The sequence below is a fragment of the Bos mutus genome, chromosome 10, assembly GCF_027580195.1.
Source record: "Bos mutus isolate GX-2022 chromosome 10, NWIPB_WYAK_1.1, whole genome shotgun sequence".
Taxonomy (NCBI): domain Eukaryota; kingdom Metazoa; phylum Chordata; class Mammalia; order Artiodactyla; family Bovidae; genus Bos; species Bos mutus.
The window spans coordinates 27,449,198-27,476,345 of record NC_091626.1 but is presented as its reverse complement, the minus strand read 5'-3'; the positions used below and the strand labels follow the sequence as shown (position 1 = coordinate 27,476,345).

The following is a 27,148-nucleotide window of genomic DNA, read 5'->3' as shown; positions in this document are numbered from 1 at the left end:
CCTCTTTTGAAGGCAGGCGCTTTAGTCTTTATGTTGAATAATCATCATATGAATTAGAGTTTGGGGCTTAAGGATACGTGGCAAAGAGCAAGTACAGGGTTTTACCAAGAAGGAGTATAAATCCTAGCCAGCTCACAGGAGAATGACAGTCTAGGGGACTTCCCTAGTCGTCCAGTGTTTAGGACTTTGCCTGCCACTGTAGGGGGTGAGGGTTCAAACCCTGGTTGGGGAGTTAGGTCCCACAAACCCTGGGGCCAAAACACCAAAACATGAAAAAACCAGAAGCAATATTGTAGCAAATAAAAGACTTTAAAAATGGTTCCATATCAAGAAAGAAAATCTTAAAAAAAAAAAGACAGTTTAAGTAATCCCTCAGATATAGACCTAGTTCCTTACAGGATCCACGAGAAGATATTTCCTAAGAATCCAGGTTCTTCGGGTGACACTTGTTGGAGCCAAGTTGCATAATTTTTTCTCAGTAGGTTTTAACTTCCAACGTGGTGTTAGTATACACATAACATGAGCTACTGGCCGCCACACACGTGCTCCTTCTCTGCTGCAAACCTCGGCGTCTCAGCATTTGGCTTGCTGCACGTCGGGCTGACGAACCTGGTCTGGTAACAAGCCGGCAAACTGAATTCCCGGTCTGCCCCTTACTAGCTGCTGAATCAGTGAAGTGGAAATACAGCCCCAACTCTCAGAGTTGTCGTGAGAGATTAAATCAGATAATGTCAATAAAACACTTAGAAAAGTGAGCATCTTGGTACCTGGTAAATTTTCCTTCATCTAGAGGTGAAATTCTTTAAGACCAGAGAGAAGATGCAGCCAGGGCAGACACAGACCCTTTACTCATGTACACGCTCTGGGCTTCACTGAAGCTTAGGACTAGACAGGGAGACCCCAGGGGCTAGGACTGGAGACCAAGCTTTGCCCAGGACTGAAGTTGGCCTGGGTAGAAGGGTGAGCTTTGGACAGGAGGGAGGGGCGGGTGCAGGAAAGGGCTGTGTATTTGGAGGACAGTGAGTTGGCCAGCTGGGCTGAAGCCAAGAGCTCTTGCCAGTAGTTTTTTGAGCACAAATGGGAAAGGAGGTCAGGGGAGGCAGTGGCAGACACTGAAACTAATAATAATAAATATTATTAGTAGTAATAAAAGTAAATGTTTAAGGAACATTTACCATGTGTCACACAATGTTCAAAGACTTTATGTGAACAACTCTTTTCGTTATCCCAACAACCCTAAGAGATATATGTACTATTAGTGTTTTCAAGTTCCCCTGGGGGACCAGAGCCCTAGAGAGATCAGAGGACTTGCCCTGGTCACACAGCTGGTAAGTGGCAGAGTTCTGATGCTTGTCTACCCCAGCCTTGAAACCTACTGCCTTTGGCCCATCTGTTTCCTGCCCAGGTGATGGCCCAAAGGCCAAAGCAGCTTCTGAGGCAGTGTGGTATGGGAGTAGGAACAGAGGCTGTTGTCTGTGTTTCCAGTCCCAGGTCTACCTCTACCCTGGCTATATGACCTTGCATGTGTAGCTTCATCTCTTAGCCTCAGTTTCCTCATCTGTAAAATGGGAACAAAAAGCCCTACCTTCCAGGATTATTACATGGATCAAATGCTGATACCTAGGGCTTCCCTGGTGGCTCAGACAGTAAAGAATCTGCCTGCAATGCCAGAGACCGGGTTCAATATCTGGGTCAGGAAGATCCCCTAGAGAAGGTAATGGCAACCCACTCCAGTATTCTTGCCTGGAGTATTCCACGGACAGTGGAGCCTGGTGGGCTACAGTCTATGGGGTCGCAGAGTCGGACACAATTGACCAACTAACACTTTCATTTTTTCTTTCACATCCAGCATGGAAAGCAGCACGTGAGAACAGCTAAACAACCAGTGTCTATCTCCAGCCCTTATTCAGTGAGCCCAACTCGGCAGGACTCAGAAGGAGGCAGCCCCTGGCTTGTGGTCAGAATGAGAACCCCGGGAGTAAGGGGATGTTGGAGGAAGGGGCAGGAAGAGGAAGCATCCTTCTGTGCAGGGCACTCTGACCTTGGGCCCCCACTGCTGCAGAGAAGCTGAGAGTCATCGGCTGGAGCAGCGGGCAGGCACTGAGACAGGGTTACAAGCCAAGCCAGCCCTTTGGGTCCTCGAAGTGACCTTGCCAGATGTACCCTTTGTTGGGCGATCCTCCTCCTTGCCAGCCAGGGAGTCACCCTCCTCCTCCAGGTCCATGCCAGCTCCCTTCCCTTGGTTCCCATCCCCACCCAAAGCAAACCAAGAGCAGCTGCAGCCAGACCAAGGCTTGGCATGCATGGCACGTGACCCTTCATGACCCCTGTAGCCATGGGAGCCCCTAGCTCTGCTGAAGTCTGGAACAAAGCATGCCCTGGACATCCGTCTTCCCCTGCCTCTCAGCAGGCACAGAGAGGAGGGCCGTGACATCCTACGTGGCAGACGGGTGTGGAGGACTTTTCATGCCTTCATCCCCTGGGTCCTTTCCTGTCCCTCCTGTGGCCCCAGCCCCGAAGGGATCCCATGCATGACCCCCTAGCCCTCCAGCAACGGTCTGTCCTCAGCCCAGCGGCTGGACTGAGCCTTCTGCCATGCAAATTGGATTGCATCGCTCCCCTCAGAACCCTCCAGTACCTGTCCCTCCTACTCAGAGGAAAAATCAGCCTCTATCAACTAGCAGTCTGATTTTCAGCAGGTCATGTCACCTTTCTGCTTCATTTCTGCCCATAGAAAATGTAGACACCTGCCTCATAGGATAATAAAAGTGTTAGTCGCTCAGTCATTAACAACTCTTTGCAACCCCGTGGACTGTAGCCTGCCAGGCTCCTCTGTCCACAGAAATCTCCAGGCAAGAATACTGGAGTGGGTTGCCGTTTCCTTCTCCAAGAGATCTTCTCCACCCAAGGACTGAACCCAAGTCTCCCGAATTTCTGGCAGATTCTTTACTGTCTGAGCCACCAGGGAAGCCCTTATTGGATAATGCTGCTGCTACTGCTAAGTCGCTTCAGTTGTGTCCGACTCTGTGCGACCCCATAGACACTGGAGTGGGTTGCCATTTCCTTCTCCAACGCATGAAAGTGAAAAGTGAAAGTGAAGTCGCTCAGTTGTGTCCGACTCTTCGAGATCCCATGGACTGCAGCCTACCAAGGCTCCTCAGTCCATGGAATTTTCCAGGCAAGACTACTGGAGTGGGGTGCCATTGCCTTCTCCAATTGTCGGATAATAGTGAGTGTTAAATGTATTAACAGAGGTAACTACTTGCAATAACATATTGCTTGGGGTAAGTGCTAAATAAACGTTAGCTTTATCATTAATGCTATTATAGTAGCCAACAGGGCCTTACACAATCTGCTTTCTACCTGGTTCCTTCTGCTGCAGCCACATTGCAGTTCCTTCCAGAACCAGGCACACTTCCCATTCCAGGGCCTTTGCACCTACGGCTCCTCTGCCTGGAACACTTACCTTTCCACAGATAATGCCTTCAGGCTCTCCTTGACCACTTTGTTTAATATCAAAACCTCGCCCACCCACGCCTCACCCCATCAATTCCCCTGGTTTATTTTCCTCTATAGCATTTATCAACATCTGGTACTTTGCAAGTCTTTCTTTCTAACTTAGTTACTGTCTGCCTCCCCACTACACACACTCAAGTATAAGCTCTATGGGAACAGGGATTTGTGTCTCTCTTGTCCACATCTCTGTCCCCGACACTCAGAACATTGCCTGGCACAGGTGTGAGTGCAGCGATTATTTATTGAACCAATGAACGTTTCTTCAGAGCAGCCCCAGGAGACAGGTACTCGAAGCCTCATTTTGTAGAGGAGCTTTGAAGGGAAGACCCTGCAAGGCTGGGAGCCTGCTGGAGGCTGTGGCTTGAGGGATATGGATTGTTTGCCTCCAGAGCCCTGTTCTCTCCCTGCCCGTGTGTCTAGTGACCATCTGTCTGCCACCCTCACCGAATCCCCGGCACAGTGCTTTGCTCTAAGTGAGGAGGAGTCTCTAGAAGTGTCACAAAGGCAAGGAAGTATTTATCTTGGTCAGCTCAGGCAAATACCATAGCTTGAATAAACAATCTGTTACACTGTTAAACCCTCTGCTCAACAACAGAAATTTATTTTCCTAGGAGGCTGAAAGTCTGAGATCAGGTGCTGACGTAAGCAGGTTCTTTCTGGGAAGGACTCTCTTCCTGGCTTGTCGATGGCTGCCTTCTCACTGTGTTCTAAAGGGGCCAAGTGGGAGAGCAAATGCTTCATCTTAATAGGATCGGATTGTGGCCCCACTTCTTGACCTCATGTAACCTTAACTACTATCTAAAGACTACTTCCAGGGACTGCCTTGGTAGTCCTGTGGTTAAGAGTCCACCTTCCAATGCAGGGGCTGCAGATTTGATCCCTGGTTGGGATGGGAGAGCTAGGATCCCACATGCCTTGGGACCAAAAAACCAAAACATAAAACAGAAGCAATATTGTAGCAAATTCAATAGAAACTTTAAAAATGGTCCACATCAAAGAAAAATCTTAAAAAAAAATAAGACCCTGTCTCCAGATACGGTCACATTGGAGGTTAGGGCTTCAACTTATAAATCTGGGGGAATACAGTTCATTCCATAGCAGTATTTCAGTAACCACTGAAAGGGGAGGAGAAGGGTCCCTAAGAGGCGGTCCTGTGTCCCCTGCCTCCCATTTTCCTGTGGGTAACAGGACTGTGGAGATGTGCCACTCAGTCCAGTCCTGGCTCTTCTTCAAATTGGCAGAGTGATGAGCACAGTCTCATCTGATCCTGACAATAACCAGATGAGGTCCATGTTATCACTCCCATTCTACAAGTGAATAAACTGAGGCTCAGAGAGGCAAGCTTACTTGGTCTAGCCCCTCCCCCTTCCCCCCCGACCCCAGGCTGAGAAATGACAGGTCTGTGTTCTTATCTGCTCTATGAATTTCCTTTGAAACTGTCAGGGGACATCTCTCTTGTCCCACAGGGCCGAAGGACCATGACAGGTCCTCCAGACAAGAGTGAGCACCCAGGGTGCGGCAGTGGTGCTAAGTGCCAAGTGCATGGCAGGTCAGCACGTACAGGAGCTGGTCTGGTCACCAACGGTGAGACAGTTTCAGCCAGGTGAAGAGAGAGAGGGTGGGCATTCCTGGGAAAACTGTGTGGTCTCTTTCTCAGGATCGTGCAAGACAGAGTGAGGCGGGAGGCAGAGAGCTTAGTGTTCGTGGGGCCAAGGGGCTAAAGGGCAGAAGTGGCAGGAAGGCTGAGAAAATGGGCAGGGGTCAGGTGCTGGGGGGCCCAGAACGTGCCTGCTGTTCTGCAGACAGTGGTATTCGTGTGTTCTTCCTCCACTGGAGGGTGGGGTTGGCGGCGGGGTGAATCGGCTTTAGCAGGAAGTCACCTCTGAGGTCCACAGCTGTCCTCAGTGTCTGGGTGGGCCGAGAGGGTCCATGCAAATAAAGAGCATGGGTGGGGTGGGGTGCACAGCAAAGGACAGAGCTGAGCTCCTTTCCTGGGGGAGGTGAGACAGCAGCTGTCGGCAATCACAACGACCCTCCCACTGTAGCTGTGGCCTCGGGAGTGTCCCCATGGCTGGTGGCACCTTCAGAGATTCACCAGCCCCTTTTCGAGTCCCTCCCAAGAGGGTGGGTCCAACCAGGGGTGTGCCAGTGAATGTTTAACCACTTGCTCTCTTGGGGGTGGGGTGGGGTGGAGCCCTTGATGTTTTGTAGCATTTGATGATTTCCATGGTGTAAATATTCCCACTCTGACTGATATCAGCTACCGGTGTGATGCCACTGAACTCAGAGCAGGGGAAAGTCATGCTGTTGGCCGTCATGAGCCCATCTGAGCGGTGTTTCTAGCTCCCCCTAGTCCCATGGCTCCAACAGCAGCATTAGCAGCTGCCCCAGGAGGATGGAGCTATCACTCTGGGCTCTCAGGTCCAGCTGGATCTTCTCCTGGTGTCTTATCTAGTCATCAGTCCTGTGAGAGTCCCCTGGGTGGATGCAAGAGCTCCGCCTGTGGGCATCAAAGTCAGAAAGCACCAAGGGCATAGAGATCCCAAAGTGAAAGTGTTAGTCACTCAGTCGTGTCTGACTCTTTGCGACCCCATGGACTGTAGCCCGCCAGGCTCCTCTGTCCATGGGATTCTCCAGGCGAGAATACTGGAGTGGGTAGCCATTCCATTCCCCAGGAGATTTTCCTGACCCCAGGGATCGAACCCACATCTCCTGCATTGGAGGTGGATTCCTTACTGTCTGAGCCACCAGGGAAGCCCTAAGTTAGCCCCAGGGCCCAGAAAGGAGGCCTTGGAACATCCAAGACCAAAGGCAATGCAGGTGTCACATGTAGGCTGCAGGCCTGGCCTCACCAGCCTGGTACCCACATGCCATTTGATTGCCAGTCTTCAAGACCACTTGTCAAAAGACCCACTTTGGAACTGTGGGTCCTCCAGCCCTTCTCCTGCCCCTCCTGGGGTAGACTCACAGGGCTGAAGGTACCTGAGGGGAAGGACCACAGATACCCCCCTGTGCCAAAGGGGGCGGCTCGGCGGCTGGAGGAGCCAGCTGTGGAGGCTGCCTGTGGGCCTCCCACTTCCGCTCGTCCACTGACGTGAGGGTGGGCTGCCTGTTGGTGGGGGGCTGGCCAGCTGAGGACTTTGCCTGGATGTGGCACGTGAGTTGGCAAAGATGAGTCTGCACAGTGTCCTCGTGGGCTCCCCACGTGAGCACAGATGCCCCAAGGGTGCTCTTGTCATCCCGAGAAACCTCACCCCTTCCCTCCTGTTTGCCCCTCCTCCCCACCACCCACTATAGGTTTTGCATCATCAAAGAGAGCTTCCTTCTTTACTACTCTGAGAGCGAAAAAAAGAGCTTTGAAACCAATAAATACTTCAATATCCATCCCAAGGTGAGGGGCCTCTCCCCAGGGCACAGTCGGGAGGGCCCAGTGGGAACAACAGGGGACGGTATCCTCTGAGGGGAGGGTGCTCTCCGGTGTCTTGCTCAGGTCCCACAGAGAGTCTTTGTCGTGGGGCGGAGGGCGGGGGCGGCGCACAAGCCACCCTGGCCCCCTCCCAGGCTGTGTCCCTCCTGTGTCCCTCTGGGAGAGTTCTGGTCTGGCTTCTAGCCTCAAGCCTTTAGCAACACCTGGATATTGGCTGAGGCTCCCAGAGGCCTTTGGTGACCTGGGCTGGGTGGGGAATGGGGGCCACTGTCCTGGTTCTTTCTCAGGGTGTCATCCCTCTGGGCGGCTGCCTGGTGGAGGCCAAGGAAGAGCCCAGCATGCCCTACGCCATGAAAATCTCCCACCAGGATTTCCACGTGAGTAAGGCTCTCCGCTTGGCCTGGGCTCCGCAGAAACAGAGCAGATTCCCTGGGACCCCAGGCTCCTGGGGCATCCCCTCCAGTGGGCTTGCCTGAGAAGAGTGTCAGTGACTTGGGGACATGGGTGAGAGCATGGAGCAGGCCTGCAGAGGCCGAGTGGTGGCTCCTGGAGTGGCTCCTCTCAGGCACACCTGTGTCTTCTCTTCCTGGCAGGGGACCATCTTGCTGGCCGCCGAGTCGGAGTTTGAGCAGACCCAGTGGCTGGAGATGCTGCAGGAGTCTGGGAAGGTGTAAGTGCACCTGGGCAGGAAGCGGGGGCAGCCTGACGGTCTGGAAGGGGAAAGAGTGTGGGCTAAGCCAACCCTGACCTCCCTGCCTCTCGACTGGGATCCTGGTGGGCATGGAGACACCCTGGGAGAGGGCAGGGTGGGAAGCACAGGGCTGGGGGGAGCTGGTTTGTGTGGGGAGTGGAGATGGACCAGATTTAGAGAATCTTTGGGGAGTCTTCTAAATAAGATTCGATCAAAGTGAGCTTTGCTTGTTTAGAGTCACAGGTGGCATACGTAGACACCATTTGTCTCCTACTCTCGGGAGCAAATCCAGTGTCACTATTGAGAAGTTGGCAGCCTCCTGACACCCATCCCATCTCCCCAGGCCCTAAGTTATCCTAGCACAGACCAGTGGTTTGCCCAGGTACAGAAACCTCCAGCCCAACACAGCCCATTTGCACACAGACCCCTGTCTCAGCCCCTGCCTATTTGTGGTGGGCTGTGCTTTTGGTTCCACAGATGATTCTGAGTGGTGCCCTGGGCCAGGCCTTGTGGCAGGTGGTGGGCGTTCAGCGGTCTAGAAAGCAGCCCAGGAAGCAAACTCTTTCCTGCTCCCAAAGTGCTATTGGCCCAGCCTCTGGTGGCCCACTTTGCAGCCTGGGCCAGCCTCCGGGGACTGTAGTGGATCGATGCTGGTGGCTCGCCCAGAGTCACGGGGCCCAGGGTGGGTGCGGCTGGGATTCTGGGGAGAAAGGATGACGAGGACACACTCTGCACGTTCTCTTTCTCCTCCAGCCTTCTGTTTTAACAGTTGTGTGTGTCTTCCTCTTCTCTCCTGTTCCATCTGCCCTCCCTCCCCAGGACTTGGAAGAATGCCCAGCTGGGAGAAGCCATGATCAAGAGCCTGGAGGCCCAGGGGCTGCAGTTGGCCAAGGAGAAGCAGGAGTATTTAGGTTGGCTGAGGGATGGGCTGCAAACAGGCTCTCTGGTGATAGCATTTCAGGGCCAGGGGCTGCAGCCCAAGGTTTGGCGCAGGACTGAGGGAGCGTGTCTTGGGTAGGGGTTTAGCAGGCTTCAAGGAGCCGGAGACCAGCCCAGAGCCTGGGGGGCTATATGGCATGATACGAGTCCTCTGGGTTGGCATGACAGGAGGCAAGAGAGCCTAGTGGTTAGGAGCCTGAGCTCTGGACCCAGCTTTGTCATTTATCCATCAGCTGTGTGGATCTTTAGGCAGCTCATCTTAAGCCTCAGTTTCCTCACCCTTAAACTGGAGACAAAATTAGCCCCCAACTTTTAGAGGTGGTGGAAATGCCTAGAAACATCTGTGTCCGGTGTGCAGCAAGGGCCCCACGAATGGAGAGGATGTTGCCCTCAGACCCCAGTTCTCACCCCCAACCCTCTTTAAGGTTCTAGGCCCATGTGCCCCTGATTGGCTAGTGGTTGTTGTCCAATTGTCAAGTTGGGTCTGACGCTTTGAGACCTCATGGGCAGCAGCATGCCATGGACTGCAGCACGCCAGTCTTCCCTGTACTTGATTGTCTCCTGGAGTTTGCTCAAATTCATGTCCATTGAGTAGGTGATGCCACGCAACTATCTCATCCTCTGTTGCCCCCTTCTCTTCCTACCCTCAATTCTTCCCAGCATCAGGGTCTTTTCCAATGAGATTAGCTGGTAGGCATGCTCTGTAAGAAGACAGTAAGTCTGGGAGGTTGGTCCTTTGCCTGAGACCCTCTCCCTTACTGCCTCCTTAAACATGTGGGGACCAGAGCACTGACTCCCCTCTGCCTGCTCTAGACACCCTCTGCTCCCAGGACCTGCCTTACTTCACTAGCCAGACATCAGTGCAAAGGTTAACAGCACAATGGGGGTGCAGAGACGCACTTGAGCTGCAAAGATGAGATGTCATTTTCTTGTGAATGTACAACGCGGGGTCATTGCCAGGAGAGGAGGGTAGCAGATCAGGCCAGCACAGAGTTTGCAGCCCCAGGAGCTGGCCCCTCCTGGCCCCTCAGTGGCCAACCCCGGCTGGCCTTGGGGCCAGCAGTGCCAACCTCATCCTTGGAAGGAGCTGGGGGCAATGGAGGCGTGACCCCTGAGGCAGTGACCCCTCAGGACTGGATCTGCAGTGAGCATCTTGTGAGAGTGTGTATGCTTGCTTTGGCAGACAAACTGATGGAAGAGACCGAAGAACTCTGCCTTCAGAGGGAGCAGAGAGAGGTAGGGGCACGTTGAGGCCACTCCCCACCGCCTCCCGCTCTGTGGGCCCTTTCACAGCCGCTGTGCGCTGACCCATGTTCCTAGCATTAGGGAAGGGTGTAGGGGAGACGGGTTCCTAGACAACCTGCTGGGAAATCAGATGGGCAGAGCAGGGAAGCCGCTGAGATGACAGTGCTTGGGACTTGCTGTTGCTTTTTGACAAGAAGTGTGTTTCTCCTTACCAATCCCCAGGGAGGAAAGTCAAAAGAGTAGGTGTTCACTTTCTAAAGAAAGAGCCATTCAGAAATTTTATAAGCTGTGTCAGGAGGCAACGAGCTCTTGTCACTACTGATATTCACAGGAGGATGAGGTGGCCTTTTTCATCCAGAGGGACTTCTGGCCCCATAAAGGTGACTGGGTTGGAAGATATCAGAGGTTCCTTCATCCTCTAAATGTTAACAGACAAGTTTTAAGGAGGCCAAGCATTGGCCGGAGGCAGCCTGTGGGGTGAAGGAGACCCTTGCCTCGTTTGAAGATCAGGGCTGCTGAAGTCCACACTATTTGGGATCTCCATGAAACCCTGGGCCTTGCCTGTTCTGAGGAGCCATGAAGGGCAGGGTAGGGTAGTGGTTATCAGTGCTGACTTGGAGCCAGGCTGCCTGTGTCTGGATTGGACCTTCACTGCTTCTGACTGTGTGACCTTGGGCAAGTTACTCCACCTCTCTGAACATTAATAGCCTTATGTGAAAAATGGGGATAATAATAGAAGCCATCTTATCAGGTATGTTTTGAGGATTAAGTGAGATGTGATATATAAAGTGCTTAGCACAGAGTACGTGCTTAATGAACATATGTGTTTGTTAGTATTACAATCGTTAACTGTGAGTCCATCCTACAATTGAACTGCCTGAGGTCCAAGCCGCAGAGTGGCATGCCCCAGCACACCCACAGAAGGAGGGCCCGATTTAGTCCATTTCTCTTTGCCTGGTTCCTGTTGCTTATCTCTCCCAGGCAAGTTCAGGGCTGGGCTCAGTGCCTGCTTCTCTGACTTGATTCTCACAAACCTCTTGCCCTTCCCAACCACCCTCCCTGGGCTTGGAAACAGACTTGACAGTCAAGAAGCATATCACAGGGAAAAAAAAAAAGAAGCAGCCTCACGGCGCTGTTGCACCCTGAATACTGATGGGGCCTTTCAGAGTACCTGAACTAGGATGGGCGCTCGATAATGCTGTGGAATGACTTAATATTTTTAATTCTTATAATTTTACATTGCATCTTGATTTTTAACCAGTAGGACAGTCCACCCTCATTTTTCTTCTTCCGAAATGTTATCAGATATTCTCACCCATTTTTTTTCTTCCAGCTGGACTTCAGTGTCATTTTGTTAATTACAAAAACCCAACCAACCAAACAAACAGAGAAGGAAATCTGAGGATTTTTATTAGGATCGCATGGATTTGAGGATTGGCGTGGTGACAGCACTGAGCCTTCTCCCCCCAGCTACATGTGGCCCCTAGGATCAGGCTCTCAAATGGGTCCCTCCTGTATTAGAGTGTGGGCATTTTCTTTTGACTGTTCTGTACATTTTGAGAAGTGAGATGGGGTAGATTGTCAGCAACTTAAAGGCAGGTAATTTAGGAAGCCAGGGGATGGGATGGAGTGACAGATACAGCCACTGGCAGGGGGAGACAGACTTATCCATCAGAGAGGCTAAATCTGGGGCAGCAGTCAGCCCGAGGAAAATTTAGACACTCTATCTAGGTCTTTAGCCAGGAAATGAGGCCAGCAGAGACCCACTGCTCACAGGCCTCGCTTAAAGCCCTAGCACGCTGAAGGAGGGAGGCCGCCAGCTGTGAATTTCCTGGGTTTTAGGTACAAAATGTGAGTGAGACTCACTAGAGTCCAGCTGGTGCCCCGGTGAAGGCTGCCCCGGGCTGGCAGGAGGGAGAGGAGGGTGTTCAAGTTCACATTTCTGGGGCAGCTGTGTGCTCTAGATGGAGAATAGAACTCCCTGAGTCATGCTGTCCAGGGTTTCCCTCCCTTGCCTTGTTCATCTATATTATGGATCCACCTGCCCCCGTATCCTTTCCCATCTGCATCCAGGTCACAGAGATGCTCTGGGAATGCCTTGCTTGGGCCACTTAGAAAGGCATGTGGTACCCTGGCCCAGTGATAAGTTGAAGATTCTCTGATCTTTAAGAGGTAGTTTGGCTTCAGAGGAGACGCAGGGTCTGGTACCAGTCTATCACTAACTGTGTGACCTTGGGCACGTTTGCCTCCGTGTTGCTCCGGTAAGAGTGATGGCTGTACCTGGCTGGCTCCCAGGTTGCTGTGGGGCTCATTGAAACAGAAGGCAGGGGGTGCTTTGTGGACCAGTAAGGTCTGGGCCGACGGGCGCTGTGTGATCGTGTGGCTCTGACATCCTCCACGTGGTAGAAAGGGCCAGGAACTCAAGGGGCACGAGCTGAGAGTTCAAAGGGCACTGTCCTGGGCTCTTCTGCCCTGAGATCAAAAGATAATGCCTTTAGGACTTCCCCAGTAGTCCAGTAGTTAAGGTTCTGTGCTTTCATTGCAAAGGGCGTGGGTTCAATCCCTGGTCCGTGAAGTTCCGCCTGCCGCGTGGTGCAGACAAAAACAAAATAAAACAATGTTCTGCCTTTCTCCAGAAGACAATGCCCTTCCTTGGGCACAGGTCCCTCAGGTGTCCGTGGCTCCTTTGGGCATGGTCGCATCACTCTTATCCCCTGGGGGAGGGCAGCTGTCCTGCCTTCCCTCTTCTGATTGAACTGTGAGAGCTCAACCTTGCACGTGGGCAGGCACACAGGAAATCAGAAATGCACAGGACCCTTCAGGCAGGGTTCTTGCCTGTGGAGTGCTCCCAGTCAGAACTCAGACTCTTGGAGCTGGAAAGGACCTCTCCCTTTCAGGTGAGACTCTCAGGTGACCTCCCTGATGGGTGTTGATCGTGATTCTGCCACGGGCAGCTTAGGAGATGTCCTTTGCATTATTGTTCCATTATTTGAAAGCTCTTCTTTCCTTGGAACTGGAATCTGCTTTCTACTGACTTCTTTCCAACCTCATACTTTGGCAACTTAAGTAAGTCCAACAGTCACTGACAGACGCATGATGTGGTGGATGAAGACTTGAGCTGCTGTGGGTCTTAGCTGACCGCAGCCTGTGGCAGGGGGCCTCAAAGACTCGTGCCGTCTTGGGCTGCATGAACAGGAGCTTCTAGCTGCTTCAGGCTTATAGACTGTGTGTGCCACTCCAGTCAGCATTCTTAGGCTACACTTGGACAGCATTTAAGAATCATCTGGATGAAATGGAAGATGGGAAAGAAGTGAGCATCCAGGAAGAAGATTCTCTTTCTTTTTGCTCTTTAATATAGACCTTTCTCCCATAATGGTAGAAATCATGCTTTTTGTAGAAAACTTAGAAAACGTGAAAAAGAACACAAGTTTTACCTTTAACCCTACAACTCCACAGACAATTACTGTCAATTCAGCTTTTTTCTTTGTCTTTGTTCCTGTAGATTATTCTTATATATATTTTAAACCTAATAGGGTCATATTAGATACTCAGTTTTATGGGCTTTTTCATGATATCTTTCATTTTACCTTCATTAACACTATACCTTCAGCAATTTTCCATGTCATTCAATATTTTTTGAAAATATCAATTTTAATGACCAAGCACTGATTGTGATGTTCATTAATCTTCTACTTTTGGACATCTAGGCTGTTTTCACTATTATAAATTATGCCACAGTGAACATCTTTGTATATAAATCTTGGTCTACTTTTCTAATTATTTCCCTAGGATAAATTCCTATAGGTGGAATTACTGACTCAAAGGGCAAGAACTTTTAGACCTTCTGATGCATATGGCCAAACTGCTTTTTAAAAATATGTACCTATTGACACTCCCATCAGCAGTGTATGGACATTTCCATGGGGTTTTAATAATTTATTTTCTCTCATTTTCAATTATAAAAAGATACCACAGAGTAATAGTAAGTAAAGGGAAATATTTGCAAGTTGAGGTATTGGAAAAAGGGGTCTCTCCAGGCCAAGAGGCTGAGACCATGGGAGGGTGTCCTCCAGTCAGGTCCTATCTGATCTGTTCTGAAGCAGCAAAAGCCAGGTGCCCATAAGAGCCAAGTGCCCTTGTGACTTCTCAGGTCTAAGCCCAGGGATGCCTCCAGGCTGTAACAGCCCTGCCGCAGCAGGTAGAGGCCACCAGAGAGAGAGAGGAAATACGAATCTGAGGCCATATCAGTGTTTATCGTCATTCACAATACCATATGTCAGCTACTGAGAATGTATGAGAACAGAGGCTTTCCAACTTTTTGAAGCTCTGAACTCTTCTTGGATTAAAAAGAGGGAGGTCTACAAGAATAAAATTTTAAATATATTTATATTATGTCTGCATGTGGCTGTGTCTACTGCCATCACACACAACCCCAAAATATTAGTGGTATTGAAGGGCTAAGGTCTATTTCTCACTCAGCTACATGGCTCAGCGGGGGCTCTGCTCCACGCCTCCTTGCTTTGGGGAACCCAGGCTCATGGAAGCTCCACTGTTAGCAGCAGCATTGGCTGACGTGGCAGGGAAGGGAACACAGCGTGTCACGCCCTGTCTGTAAAAGGCATCTGCTTGGAGAGACACACTTCTGTTAACGTTCCACTGGCCTCGGCCAGGCCCATAGGTCCCCACCAACTTTTACAGGTGGACTGTGGCCGTGCAGTGTTCCACGAGGACATCAGAGCCCTGTGAGCAGCCCCAGGGATGGCCACTTATGAGCCACACCTAAAATGCCAGTAATAATTATAAGGGGAAAAAATAGCAACTTTTTGGATAAGAAGCTTAGGGGTGAAGGACATAGGGTTTGGAATCGGACTCTTCCCTTTCCTTGGATTTTATTCCTTCTCTGATTCTCCTCAAAGCCAAGGGCAATTTCCCCCTATAGGCAGCGCCCCACCCCCCACCGACTTCCCCGGTGGGGTTTGCATTATCCTTGAGAACAAAGCCTCTGGGTGAAAAATGAGGGCGTAGTTCAGAACTAGAAGATAAGAGAGAATGTGCATCTAGAAATAATATTCTCCCACAGAGTAATATGTGGAGGAACAAAGCAGTTGTCACAAAATGCTTCTAACCACCCTTGGCTTGACGTGTTCCCACCAATACTACCTGTTACTGAACCCCGGGAATACAGGTCCCCTGGGGGAGCACCTGCTTGCTGGGAAAACACTTGTGCTTGCCAGCAGATTTGAAGGAACTGGTCCAGTTCCCTGGGTCAGCTAGTCCTGGGCTTTCTGCCTCACCTGTTCCCTTGGGGGTGAGTCCAGGGGAAGCTGCCACCAATGCTCATTGTTTCCTGGATGCCTTGAGAAAATGTCTTTATTCTGTGACTTTGGGGTTGAGAATGGCTTTTCTTAGTCACTTCTAACAAATGCCACTCCAGAGATCTTGAATGGAAACGTACACCCACACATTTCACTCCAGGGCTTGGGGGTCAGCCAACACACCTTAGGTGCGAGTGACTGGAGCTGCCCAGCAGAGCGGACATCTAAAATTATCATAGTATGTTGTAGAATGCGCAGATGCTCAGCTGTGTCCAATTCTTTGCAACCCCATGGACTGTAGCCCACAAGGCTCCTCTGTCCATGGGATTTTCCAGGCAAGAATACTGGAATGGGTTTCCATTTCCTTCTCCAGGGAAGCTTCCCAACCCAGCGATTGAACCCATGTATCTTATATCTCCTGCATTAGCAGATTCTTTACCAAACATCCAGTCATAAGAGGGCTTCCCAGGTGGTGCCAGTGGTAAAGAACCCACCTGCCAATACAGGAGGCTAAGAGATACCAGTTCAATCCCTGGGTGGGGAAGATTCCCTGGAGGAGGGTATGGCAACCCACTCCAGTACTCTTGCCTGGAGAATCCCAGGGACAGAGGAGCCTGGCAGGTTACAGAGAGGTCTGACATGACCTAGGATGCATGCACGCCAGTCGTAAGAACTAATGTTGGGATAATTTCTAAACCCTGCCCTCAGCATGCTAAGTGTGTTTTTGTTTTATTTTGTTTGTTGATTGTTAACATTTTTATTGAAGTATAGTTGATTTACAATGTTGTTTTAGTGTTGGGCATACAACAGAAGTGATTCAATTATATGTCTGTATATATATTCTTTTGTGAAGTGTTGTAAATGAGCCCAGCGCATCACAGATCTTGGTTTCACTGAGACTGTGTATCACTGAGTGGGATCAGGACTCCTCAGGGCTTAATTCTAAGTCTGGTACCGATTGTACTGAATCCCAGGGTGTCCTCTGGGTTAGAGCGGGGGTTCCTGACCCCATGGCTGCTTTGCTGTCTGTGACTCTTTTCTTCCTCTCTGATTCTCTCCAGGCTCTTGAGCGCCTGAACCAGGTGCTGGAGGCCGAGAAGCAGCAGTTTGAGGAGGTGGTACAGGAGCTGAGGATGGAGCAGGAACAGATCAAGAGGTGGCTGTGGTGCCCTGGTGGGGCGGGGGTAGGGAGAGGAGGGTGCGCCCAGGCTAGGACGTGTAGGACCTGTGTGTCCCGCCAGGCTGGTGAGGCCTCCCCCCAGGAGATCCTCACTGGTCAGTGACTTAGTTTGGACCCGTCCAGCGTCCTTTTTCTAGGCCCCCCAAAGCTCCAGGCCTTGGGGGGCCTAGAAAAAGCCATAGACCCCACACCAAGGGGTCACTTCTGCCCAGGGGAGTGTGAGACATGGGCAGGTGCAACCAGACATCCCCACCGGCAGCAAGCCCCTCCTGCTGCGTCACACCGCCCTTACCCCAGGGCAGACAGGACAGGCTGGTCTGGAGGTGCCCCTGGCCAAGACCTGACCCAACATTCCCTGTCTTTTCTGCACAGTCTCTTCACGTTCTGGCTAATGATGCCTGTCCCTTGGGATTTTTTTTTTTAAACTGTGTATGGTTTGCAAACCCAATTGTACATTATAATCATCTAAGAGGATTATTAGGGCTTCCCCCATGGTTCGGCAGGTAAAGAATCTGCCTGCAATGCAGGAGACATAGGAGACACAGGTTCGATCCCTGGGTCGGGAAGATCCCCTGGAGGAGCAAATGGCAACCCACTCCAGTATTCTTGCCTGAAAAAATCCCAAGGACAGAGGAGCCTTGTGGACTAAGTTCATGGGGTCGCAAGGAGTCAGACACAACTGAGCAAGGAAACAGCACACACAAGAGGATTACTAATAGAATCTGCTGAAAGTAGAACCCAGAAATCTATATTTTAAAAAGTTTTCTGGGTCATTCTGATGCAGTCGACCCATGAACTTGGAGACAACCGCTCTGGGTACTGTAGGTGGGTTTGGTTGTAGTCACCACCACCACCATCACCACTACTGATTATCAGTGATAACCCAGAAGGATATTTTTCTTGTAACACCCTTATAAAAGAAAGTCACTGGACATGTATTTTGGGGCAGAAGAAGCTCAGAGAAACTCACCAGCTAATAGCCAGCTAATTCTGGAAGTACCTGGAAGTAATACTTCCATAATTGTGCCAGATCCTGGAATGGAAGATAAGTCTCCTCCCTTGAGGATCTGGTTGGGAAAACCAGACTCACACCCAGGAAATATCAACAATACTTCCCCTAATGTGCAAACAGGTGCTCAGAGGCGTAGCACAGACTCCCTGTGTTATAGGAATTAAGATATATGTGTGATCCCTGTGGGCTTCAACAGGTTAGATTGAGCTGGGCCTTGAGGGGTGGTAGGAGTTTGAAAACTGGGCAGAAAGGAAAAACATCCCAAGCAAGGGGAAGGGGACCCAGGCTTATTAAAATAGCAGCAAGGAGTTTGTTACCCCAGGGAAGGGCCTCAGCCACATCCCATGTCAAGGTGAGTAGGTTCTAGCAAGAGCTGTCCTGGGAAGACAGGGAGTGAGGCTTTCATTTCTCCAGCTCTCCTCTCTGCCCTTGGGGTGGCCTTGGATTTACTCTGACACATTCCTGTGTACCTGGAGCAGGTGACTTCAGCCTCACTTGGCTGGAATCTCCTTCATTCAGCTCAGGGCCCCTACAGCTGCTGGCAGGACCCAGCCATGTGAGGAGCTGGCCTTCAGAGAGCCCTCTGAGCCATACAGAGAGGTGTGGCGGAAGCCACAATGGGGCTGGGAGGGGTGGGCACTGCCATACCCTGCCTTCTGTCCCCACAGGGAGCTTGAGCTGACTGCAAGATGCCTCAAGGGCGTGGAGCAAGAGAAAAAGGAGCTAAGACACTTCACAGAGTCCTTACAGAAGACACTGGAGGTGAGGGGCCCCTGGCAGGCTGGTTGCCTGGAAGGAGGCAGGGTGGTTGGTTGGGCCACATGATGCAATTTTTTTCCAACAGTGTTTCTCTAGATGGTTATCTGCAAGGAAAACAGGGCCTGAAGGGGTGCTGATCTAAAGGGTCTCATCTCTGTGGACCACTGGGAACTCCAGCCAACACAGGAGGCCCAAAGCAGGACCCAGAAGGGCAAATTCAAGTTTGCCTTTATAGTGACTATGGCCTTAAGAAATCCACCATCTTCAGTGCTTATATTTTTACACCAGATGGAGGATTGATTAGGGAGGGGGGCAGGGTGACCCACCGCTTCCTTCCTGTGACTCATTCACTTAGCTGCTCCGGGGTGACATTGAGCAGGAGGGAAAATCCATTTGATTCCCCAGAAGTTGTGAGGGAGGAGGAGGTGGCATGTGCAAAGGAAAGAGTGCAAACACTTTAGCATGGCCAAGTGCCCACTCCCGTCCCAGCGTCTGCTCCCCTCCTGTCCCCTCTCCCCCTGCTGCCCCTCCCAGCACCATGATATCCCAACCCCAACTTCAGACCACTGACCACACGTGCCCCCAGGAAGCCATGCCTTTCATCCTCCCCATCCTTGCCCACACTGTTCCTTCTGCCCAGACTGTGCTCCACCCTCTTCTCTGCCTGGAGAACGCTCTCATCCTTCTGAGACTCAGCCCGAGTATCACCTTAGTCAAGCCTCCCTGACTGTTCTAGGGGAGGGATTTGCTCTGAGCTCTGGGCCCACAGCACTTAGTGCGTCTGTGAAAGCACCTAACACGTGAGGCTGTGTTTTCCAATGGTGGGCATCACTAGATTGTGTCTTAAGGTCCCTCCAAGTCCAGTGCCTCGAGTGAGCCTGGCATGTTGTGGGGCATCCGTGACGGTTACAAAATTCAAGACTTGTAGACTGCGAGGTTTCTATTCTCCCTTGACCGATGGGGCTTTGTTAGGGGCGTCTTTCATGTGTTCATCTTTCCCTGTCCCACATCACAGGAGGTGGTTCTCATGGGTAGTTTCAACTCCAGAGTTTCTGAGTAGTACAAGATCCCCGTCTGATAAGTGGGGAGCATGTCTAAGTCTGCTCTTGGGCTGGTTCCTATTAGGTGTTTTTTGCATGAGCCCAACACCCTCCCTCACTTGTCCCTGGAGGAACAAGCACCCAGAACCTCATGGCGCCCTTGGGCCTTGGGTCCCCATTGTAGTAGGTGCTGTGTCCCCTGGAAGCCATGCTGGGCTTTTCCCTGACTCCCTCAATGGAGGAGTAGCCTTGCCTCAGTGGGAGGAGGGAGACTCTAGTTGACCTTTTCCCTCAAGGGATGAATGAAGACATTTCAAGTGTCCCTCAGAGGATTAAGTAAGGAGGGCCTCACTGGCCAGAACTGAAAGGCAGGTGAAGGCAGAGAACCTGACCTAGGCTGCTTCACTTCCTCTCCTTCCTCATGCCAGGAGCTCTCCATAGAGAAGAAGAAAACCCTAGAGATGCTGGAGGAGAATGAGAACCAGCTGCAGACGCTGGCCAATCAGAGCGAGCAGCCGCCTCCCAGCGGAGGTCTCCATAGCAACCTGAGGCAGATTGAGGAGAAGATGCAGCAGCTCTTGGAGGAGAAGCTCCTGGCGGAGAAGCGGTGAGGGAGCCCTGAAGGCCTGAGCCCACGGGGGTAGCTTTCCTTGAACCTGGGCCCTTGGGTTCCAGTTGGCCTTGATCTGATGGATCACTCCCTTTTGCCTAGGTCTCAGGTTCCCCACCAGGCAAGTGGGAAGCAATCCTTCACTATCCTAAGCTAACTTGAAATGATGTGAGTCATTAGGACTGTTTGATAGACAGGCTGAACAGGTCCTCCCAGCTGCTTTTTACTGATGAGAAGTCTGAGACTTGGAGGACCTTCCTGAGCTCACAGAACTAGCAAGACCTGAACCCAGGATTCCTTGCACTGACCACGTCACTCCCATTACCATCGGGGTGGGGGGACAGGACCCAGCCCAGCTCTGGGGCTCACCAAGCAGGGTCTCTGGGTTTCTCTAGCCAGCTCCCTGCACAGGAGCCACCCTCTTACCGGATGCCCCATTGGCAAGTGGGGCCCTGAGTGAGCGCCTCTCCCCGGGGGGGCAGGATGAAGGAGAATGAAGAGCGCTCCAGGGCCCTGGAGGAGGAGCGGGAGTTCTACTCCAGCCAGTCCCAGGCACTGCAAAACTCGCTGCAGGAGCTGACGGTGGAGAAGCAGCAGGCTGAGCGTGAGCTCAAGGTGCTGGGTCACTGGGAGCGTTTGGTGCTCGGGGTGGGGGGCCCTCCCCTCCCCTGGAGTCTTACTTCCCTCACATCCCTGCCCTCATCAGGCAACTTCCTGAATTATCCCTGCCAATCTGACCAGCCAGGCGTGGGCAGTGCAGCCACCCTGAGGCGAAGCCTGCCGCACATTGTGCGGCATCATTATAGACACCTGCCCAGTGCAGGGGCCAAGTCCGGGCCATCGGATGGAGGGCATAAGACACCAAGCAGAACGCGGTAGCTTCCATCCAAGTCTGGAGGCAAGAAAGCCCACTTGAGCCAGGGGTGATCAGAGAAGGCTCCCCGGGGACTGGCAGCTGCCCCCCCTCCCCTGCCCCAGGACCCACTTCCCTCTCCTCGCCCCTGCCCTCAGGCTGAGGTGAAGGTCCGCATGGACCTGGAGAGGCGTCTGCGGGAGGCAGAAGGGGCCTTGCGAAGCCTGGAACAAGGGCTCAACTCCAAGGTGCGGAACAAGGAGAAAGAGGAGAGGATGCGGGCTGACGTGAGCCACCTGAAGAGTAAGCCCTGCCCTCGGTACCAGCCCAGCCCCAGAGCTCTGCATGGCGGTCCAGGCCAGCGTGGATGGAGTTTCTGCTCCAGACGCCCTGCCTTCGGGCGTGCTCTTGGCGTGGCTGCCTTTGGCTCTTGGATCTGGGGCGGGGGTAGGGAAGCCTGTGTTTCTTCCCCCTTCAGCAGGTGACTCTGATCTTCCAAAGGATGGGGTCGGGGTATTTCCCTCTGGAGCCCACCAGGATCCTGGGAAGGGGAGGGGCAGCCGGGAAGGGAGGTTGCAGTGGAACTGTGGCTGCAGGGTTCTTTGAAGAGTGTATCCGGAATGCAGAGCTGGAGGCCAAAATGCCAGTCATCATGAAGAATTCGGTGTACATCCACAAGGCGGCCACTCGCCGCATCAAGAGCTGCCGCTTCCACCGGCGCAGGTCCAGCACCTCCTGGAACGACGGTAGGTGTGGCAGCCCCTGGGCACCAGTGGGCGGGATGCTCACGGGCTGTCAGTGACAATGGGCAGGAAGAAGGCAGGGTGGGGAGGTGGGGAGGCTGACCCAGCCCTGAAGTCAGACAGTGTGGCCTGAGCCCTTGTGGCCCCAGCCTTAGGCTTCCCCCAGGGTCACAGGAGCCCATGGACCAGCATGAGGAGGATGGGGAGCAGGGGGTGGGGTGGGGCCCGGCTCCGGGTTGGGGACAGGGCTGTGTCCCAGTGGCGGGAAGGCTATTCATGGCCAGGCCCCTGGGGCCACCATCTCCCCAGTGAAGCCGTCCCAGTCCTTTATGACCTCCCAGCTGGAAGCCAACAATATGGAGGAGCTGAAGGAGGTAGCCAAGCGGCTCAGCAGGGACCAGCGCTTCCGAGAGTCCATCTACCACATCATGGCCACGCAGCCTGGAGCCCCCTCTGCGCTTCCCAGAGGGGGAAAGTGATGGGCACCCCTCCCCTGGCCCCCCAAGGCCTTCCTCACTGGGGGCAGAGCCGTGGCAGGGGGAGGCCTAACTCCACCCAGTTCCTCTCTGCCAGAGCTCCACCTGGGGGTGGGCAGCCTCACCCTCAGAGGACAGGAGTGCCACCCCGTCCCCCTCACCCCAGATCCTACCCTTGCGTCCAGGCCAGGCCCGTGCAGGCTCAAGCTGGGTGCTGCCTGGTAAAGTGAAGGAGGGGCCTGATTGTGTGGAGAGACTTCTGACTAGGGGAATGGGGTGGGCAGGGCCCGCGACCCTCTGTCAAGCGCCCTGTACCTCTCTGTGACTCTGCCACCCTCCTTGACCCTGGCTTCCCCAGGGTTTCCCAGCCCTCCTTTGGCTTTTGAAACCCTCTGTCAAGGCCCCTTCTGTCAACCACACTATGGGGGAGAGAAGAAAGGGGCCCGATGCGCTTCTGGGCTGGCGGCCCGCCACAGTCTCCACGGGCCCCTTTCCTGGGGGGCCCTGGCTGTGGGGCTGCTCGCTCACTCCCCTCCTCAGGTGAGCTCCCCCACCTGCAGCCTCAGCACCCTCGAGGAAGACTTGACTACTCCCCCACCCCCAAATCCCTCGCATATGTGTCCTGAGGGCCCTGGGCCGGAGCTGCGGTCAACAGCCATGCTGAAGTCTACCCCAGAGGACAGGAAGCAAGTCAGGGAGTGGAGGAAGGCAGCCGGGCTCCTGCAACATCCACTCCCAGTCAGGCGGGGAGGCGGCTCCCTTGGCCGCCGTGGTCCAGCTGGTCAGCGGGGTCCCGGAGGTCTTCCTCTCAGCTGCCCCCACTCGGATCACCTTGCCTCCTCCCTGCAGAAGCTTTACCCCATGCAACTGACACTGCGAGCCCTGGAAGATGGGGTTTGGGCCTGTAAGAAGGCTTGCAGCCATTGGTTGGCCCAGTGTCATCAGGGGTGAAGCTGGAACATCCGTCTGCAGCTTTTGTGGGAGACACTGCCCTCCAGGGGGCCGCTGAGAACTGCGTGTCCCTCATTCATGGACAGACCGTCTGCCCGGCATCCTCTCTGGCAGGGCCTTTTGTCTCAAACTGCCTGAGTCTGTTAGCCTCTCCCCAAAAGGAGTCCCCATGGGTCAGGGTGCTCAGGGATGCTGGTGGTATTGAAGGTGCTGATCCTCTGATGTTCGGAAAATGGAGCCGTTGGAGAGGTGGACAAATGGCTGCAGGGCAGGGGCCTGTGGCCTGCTTTGTGGGGAAAGGAATGTTACTGACTCAAAACACGGGCGTGTCTACTGCTAGGCCAGCCAAGGCCAGGAGGGCTGCCCTGCTCTGCGGTCAGGGCTGCCGGAGAAACGAACCTTAATGGTCCCTTCTCCGTGGTAGGCGGGCTTCAACCAGTCTCTTCCAAGCCTAGGTGCAAGAGGTGCAAGAGTTTCAGAGTCAACGCATCTGAAAGGCCTGAGTCTCCATGTAAAGCTTTAAACATGTAGGAACCTGCATAAACCTGGAACCCATTGATCCATCACGTATGCGAGATGGACTTTGAAATGAGGACGATTTATCAACCGAGATTACTATTTTATTCTTTGTTTTTAAAGACTCCAAATTAATAATGGTTTGCTCTTGGAGAGAGATTTTTCAAATGCACTTCCCTGCCTGGGCAAACTATTAACCAGAGAAGAAAGTGCTTTTTCATGCATATTCACCAACCTCTAATTTCTTTCCTCCTTGCTCACTCTGTACTTTCCATGCCTCAGGCAAGTTTGGGTTTTCTTCAAACAACTGATCAATCCACAAGTATTTATTTGTTAAAAACTTACTCTGTACCTAGCACTGTATATAGAAAGAGAGTAACATCTCTATGTGACAATATGTAGGGGTAAAAATTACTTACTGGAAATATATTGATCTGATTTTTTTTTTTTTTTACAAAAACAAAACCCTAATTCCTTGGTCAATTAAAAGCGTTTCCTGCAGTCACTCGCATTGTGGTAATTGCTAGAGAGATGTTGCCCCCTGCAGGCTGAATGTGGAATTACGGAACTGGCTGCTTGTGGCCATTTAAACCCACGTGTCCCTACTTATGGAGAAGGCAATGGCACCCTACTCCAGTACTCTTACCTGGAAAATCCCATGGACGGGGGAGCCTGGTGGGCTGCAGTCCATGGGGTCACGAAGAGTCGGACACGACTGAGCGACTTCACTCTCACTTTTCACTTTCATGCACTGGAGAAGGAAATGGCAACCCACTCCAGTGTTCTTGCGTGGAGAATCCCAGGGATGGGGGAGCCTGGTGGGCTGCCGTCTATGGGGTCGCACAGAGTCAGACACGACTTAAGCGACTTAGCAGCAGCAGCAGCAGCAGCAGTCCCTACTTAGGAGGAAGGTTGCACGTCCAGGGAGTGGCTTCTTCAGATCAGATCAGATCAGTCGCTCAGTCGTGTCCGACTCTTTGCGACCCCATGAATCGCAGCACGCCAGGCCTCCCTGTCCATCACCAACTCCCGGAGTTCACTCAGACTCACGTCCATCGAGTCAGTGATGCCATCCAGCCATCTCATCCTCTGTCATCCCCTTCTCCTCTTGCCCCCAATCCCTCCCAGCATCAGAGTCTTTTCCAATGAGTCAATTCTTCGCATGAGGTGGCCAAAGTACTGGAGTTTTAGCTTTAGCATCATTCCTTCCAAAGAAATCCCAGGGCTGATCTCCTTCAGAATGGACTGGTTGGATCTCCTTGCAGTCCAAGGGACTCTCAAGAGTCTTCTCCAACACCACAGTTCAAAAGCATCAATTCTTCGGCGCTCAGCCTTCTTCACAGTCCAACTCTCACATCCATACATGACCACAGGAAAAACCATAGCCTTGACTAGACGAACCTTTGTTGGCAAAGTAATGTCTTTGCTTTTGAATATGCTATCTAGGTTGGTCATAACTTTCCTTCCAAGGAGTAAGCGTCTTTTAATTTCATGGCTGCAGTCACCATCTGCAGTGATTTTGGAGCCCAGAAAAATAAAGACTGACACTGTGTCCACTGTTTCCCCATCTATTTGCCATGAAGTGATGGGACCAGATGCCATGATCTTCGTTTTCTGAATGTTGAGCTTTAAGCCAACTTCTTCACTCTCCACTTTCACTTTCATCAAGAGGCTTTTGAGTTTCTCTTCACTTTCTGCCATAAGGGTGGTGTCATCTGCATCTCTGAGGTTATTGATATTTCTCCCGGCAATCTTGATTCCAGCTTGTGTTTCTTCCAGCCCAGCGTTTCTCATGATGTACTCTGCATATAAGTTAAATAAGCAGGGTGACAGTACACAGCCTTGATGAACTCCCTTTCCTATTTGGAACCAGTCTGTTTTTCCATGTCCAGTTCTAACTGTTGCTTCCTGACCTGCATACAAATTTCTCAAGAGGCAGATCAGGTGGTCTGGTATTCCTATCTCTTTCAGAATTTTCCACAGTTGATTGTGATCCACACAGTCAAAGGCTTTGGCATAGTCAATAAAGCAGAAATAGATGCTTTTCTGGAACTCTCTTGCTTTTTCCATGATCCAGCGGATGTTCGCAATTTGATCTCGGGTTCCTCTGCCTTTTCTAAAACCAGCTTGAACATCAGGAAGTTCACGGTGTATGTATTGCTGAAGCCTGGCTTGGAGAATTTTGAGCATTACTTTACTAGCGTGTGAGATGAGTGCAATTGTGCGGTAGTTTGAGCATTCTTTAGCATTGCCTTTCTTTGGGATTGGAATGAACACTGACCTTTTCCAGTCCTGTGGCCACTGCTGAGTTTTCCAAATTTGCTGGCATATTGAGTGCAGCACTTTCACAGCTTCTTAATAAGTAACAAAAATCTTTGTTCCCGCCATGAAGTCCTGGTCGTCGCTTTGTAACAAGGACTGTCAGCCGAATTTTCTTTTCTTTCTTTCTTCAGTCAGTTCAGTTCAGTTCAGTCGCTCAGTCGTGTCCGACTCTGTGACCCCATGAATTGCAGCACACCAGGCCTCTTAATTTTTATTTTTTGTAACACCAAAAACATTTTGTACTAGGGTATAGCTGATTAAAAGCCTTCCCTGGTAGCTACCCACTCCAGTATTCATGGGCTTCCCTGATGGCTCAGATGGTAAAGAATCTACCTGCAAGGTGGGAGACCTGGGTTTGATCCCTGGGTTAGGAAGATTCCCCTGGGGGAGGGCATAGCAACCACTCCAGTATTCTTGCCTGGAGAATCCCTATGGACAGAAGAACCTGGCAGGCTGCAGTCTGTGGGGTCTCAAAGAGTCGGGCACAACTGAGTGACTAAGCACAGCACAGCACATAGCTGATTAGCAATGTGGTAGTTTCGGGTGGACAGTGAAGGACTCAACCACACATATACATGTATCCATTCTCCCGCAAACCCCGCTCCCATCGAGGCTGTCAACCAGGTTTTCTTCTGACTTGAGCACGGACAGAAGGGACAGAGATGACTGCCCCCTTGGGAATAGCCTCAGGCAGGCAAAGGGTACCTAGTTTGATAATTTGCTCGTTTTGGTGTCCCTGCTGGAAATGGACCCTTTTACCTGCTCTGGTGAGGAGAGGTTTATGGTTTTGTTTTGCATCATGTAAGGGAAGGTGAGAAATGGTGATAACTGGATTCTCCTCCTATTTGATTTATTCCCTCACTGGGGATGGATGAGCTATCATCATAACCCTTTTTGAAATATAGTTTTACTTATTTGTGTGTTTTTGGCTGTGCTGGGTCTTCGTTGCTGCGAGGGCTTTGGGCTCCTAGTTGCGGTGCACAGGTTTCCCATTTCAGTGGCTTCTCTTGCTGTGGAGTGTGGGTTCTAGGGTGCGTGGGCTTCAGTAATCGCAGCATGTGGGCTCAATAGTTGTGATTCTTGGGCTCTAGATCACAGACCCAATAGTTGTGGCACATGGGCCTGTTCCGTGGTATGTGGGATCTTCCCGAACCAGGGATCGAACCCATGTTTCCTGCATTGGCAAGCAGACTCTCCACCACTGAGCTACCAGGGACGCCCCATCATAGCCCTTTATGTGTTGTTTCCCAGCATGTTTATTAATGACTCCCCCTTTTGCTGTTAAGAGCTTCCCTGATAGCTCAGTTAGTAAAGAATCTGCCTGCACTGCAGGAGACCCCAGTTCAATTCCTGGGTCGGGAAGATTCGCTGGAGAAGGCATAGGCTGCCTATGCCAGTATTCTTGGACTTCTCTTGTGGCTTAGCTGGTAAAGAATCCACCTGCAATGTGGGAGACCTGGGTTCGATCCCTGGGTTGGGAAAATCCCCTGGAGAAGGGAAAGGCTACCCGTTCCAGTATTCTGGCCTGGAGAATTCCATGGAATGGGGTCTCA

General features: G+C 52.0%; 1 protein-coding gene across 2 annotated transcripts in view; it reads left to right on the top strand.

Moving 5' to 3' along the window:
- The window catches only part of PLEKHD1 (pleckstrin homology and coiled-coil domain containing D1), a 32,563-nt gene extending 8,797 nt beyond the window's left edge, over positions 1-23,766 (top strand). The window contains exons 2-13 of one of the 2 annotated variants that reach the window (XM_070378508.1): positions 6,814-6,907; positions 7,231-7,320; positions 7,537-7,613; positions 8,454-8,545; positions 9,757-9,809; positions 16,195-16,289; positions 17,994-18,087; positions 19,553-19,731; positions 20,217-20,349; positions 20,746-20,890; positions 21,214-21,333; positions 21,640-23,766. In XM_070378508.1, coding sequence (XP_070234609.1) covers positions 6,814-6,907; positions 7,231-7,320; positions 7,537-7,613; positions 8,454-8,545; positions 9,757-9,809; positions 16,195-16,289; positions 17,994-18,087; positions 19,553-19,731; positions 20,217-20,349; positions 20,746-20,890; positions 21,214-21,333; positions 21,640-21,809 — 1,342 coding nt within the window. In that variant the 3' untranslated portion in view covers positions 21,810-23,766. Of the gene's footprint in view, positions 1-6,813; positions 6,908-7,230; positions 7,321-7,536; positions 7,614-8,453; positions 8,546-9,756; positions 9,810-16,194; positions 16,290-17,993; positions 18,088-19,552; positions 19,732-20,216; positions 20,350-20,745; positions 20,891-21,183; positions 21,334-21,639 lie in introns of both variants that reach the window. The other variant, XM_005905744.3, reaches the window with a different exon arrangement.
- Positions 23,767-27,148: the final 3,382 nt, after the last annotated feature.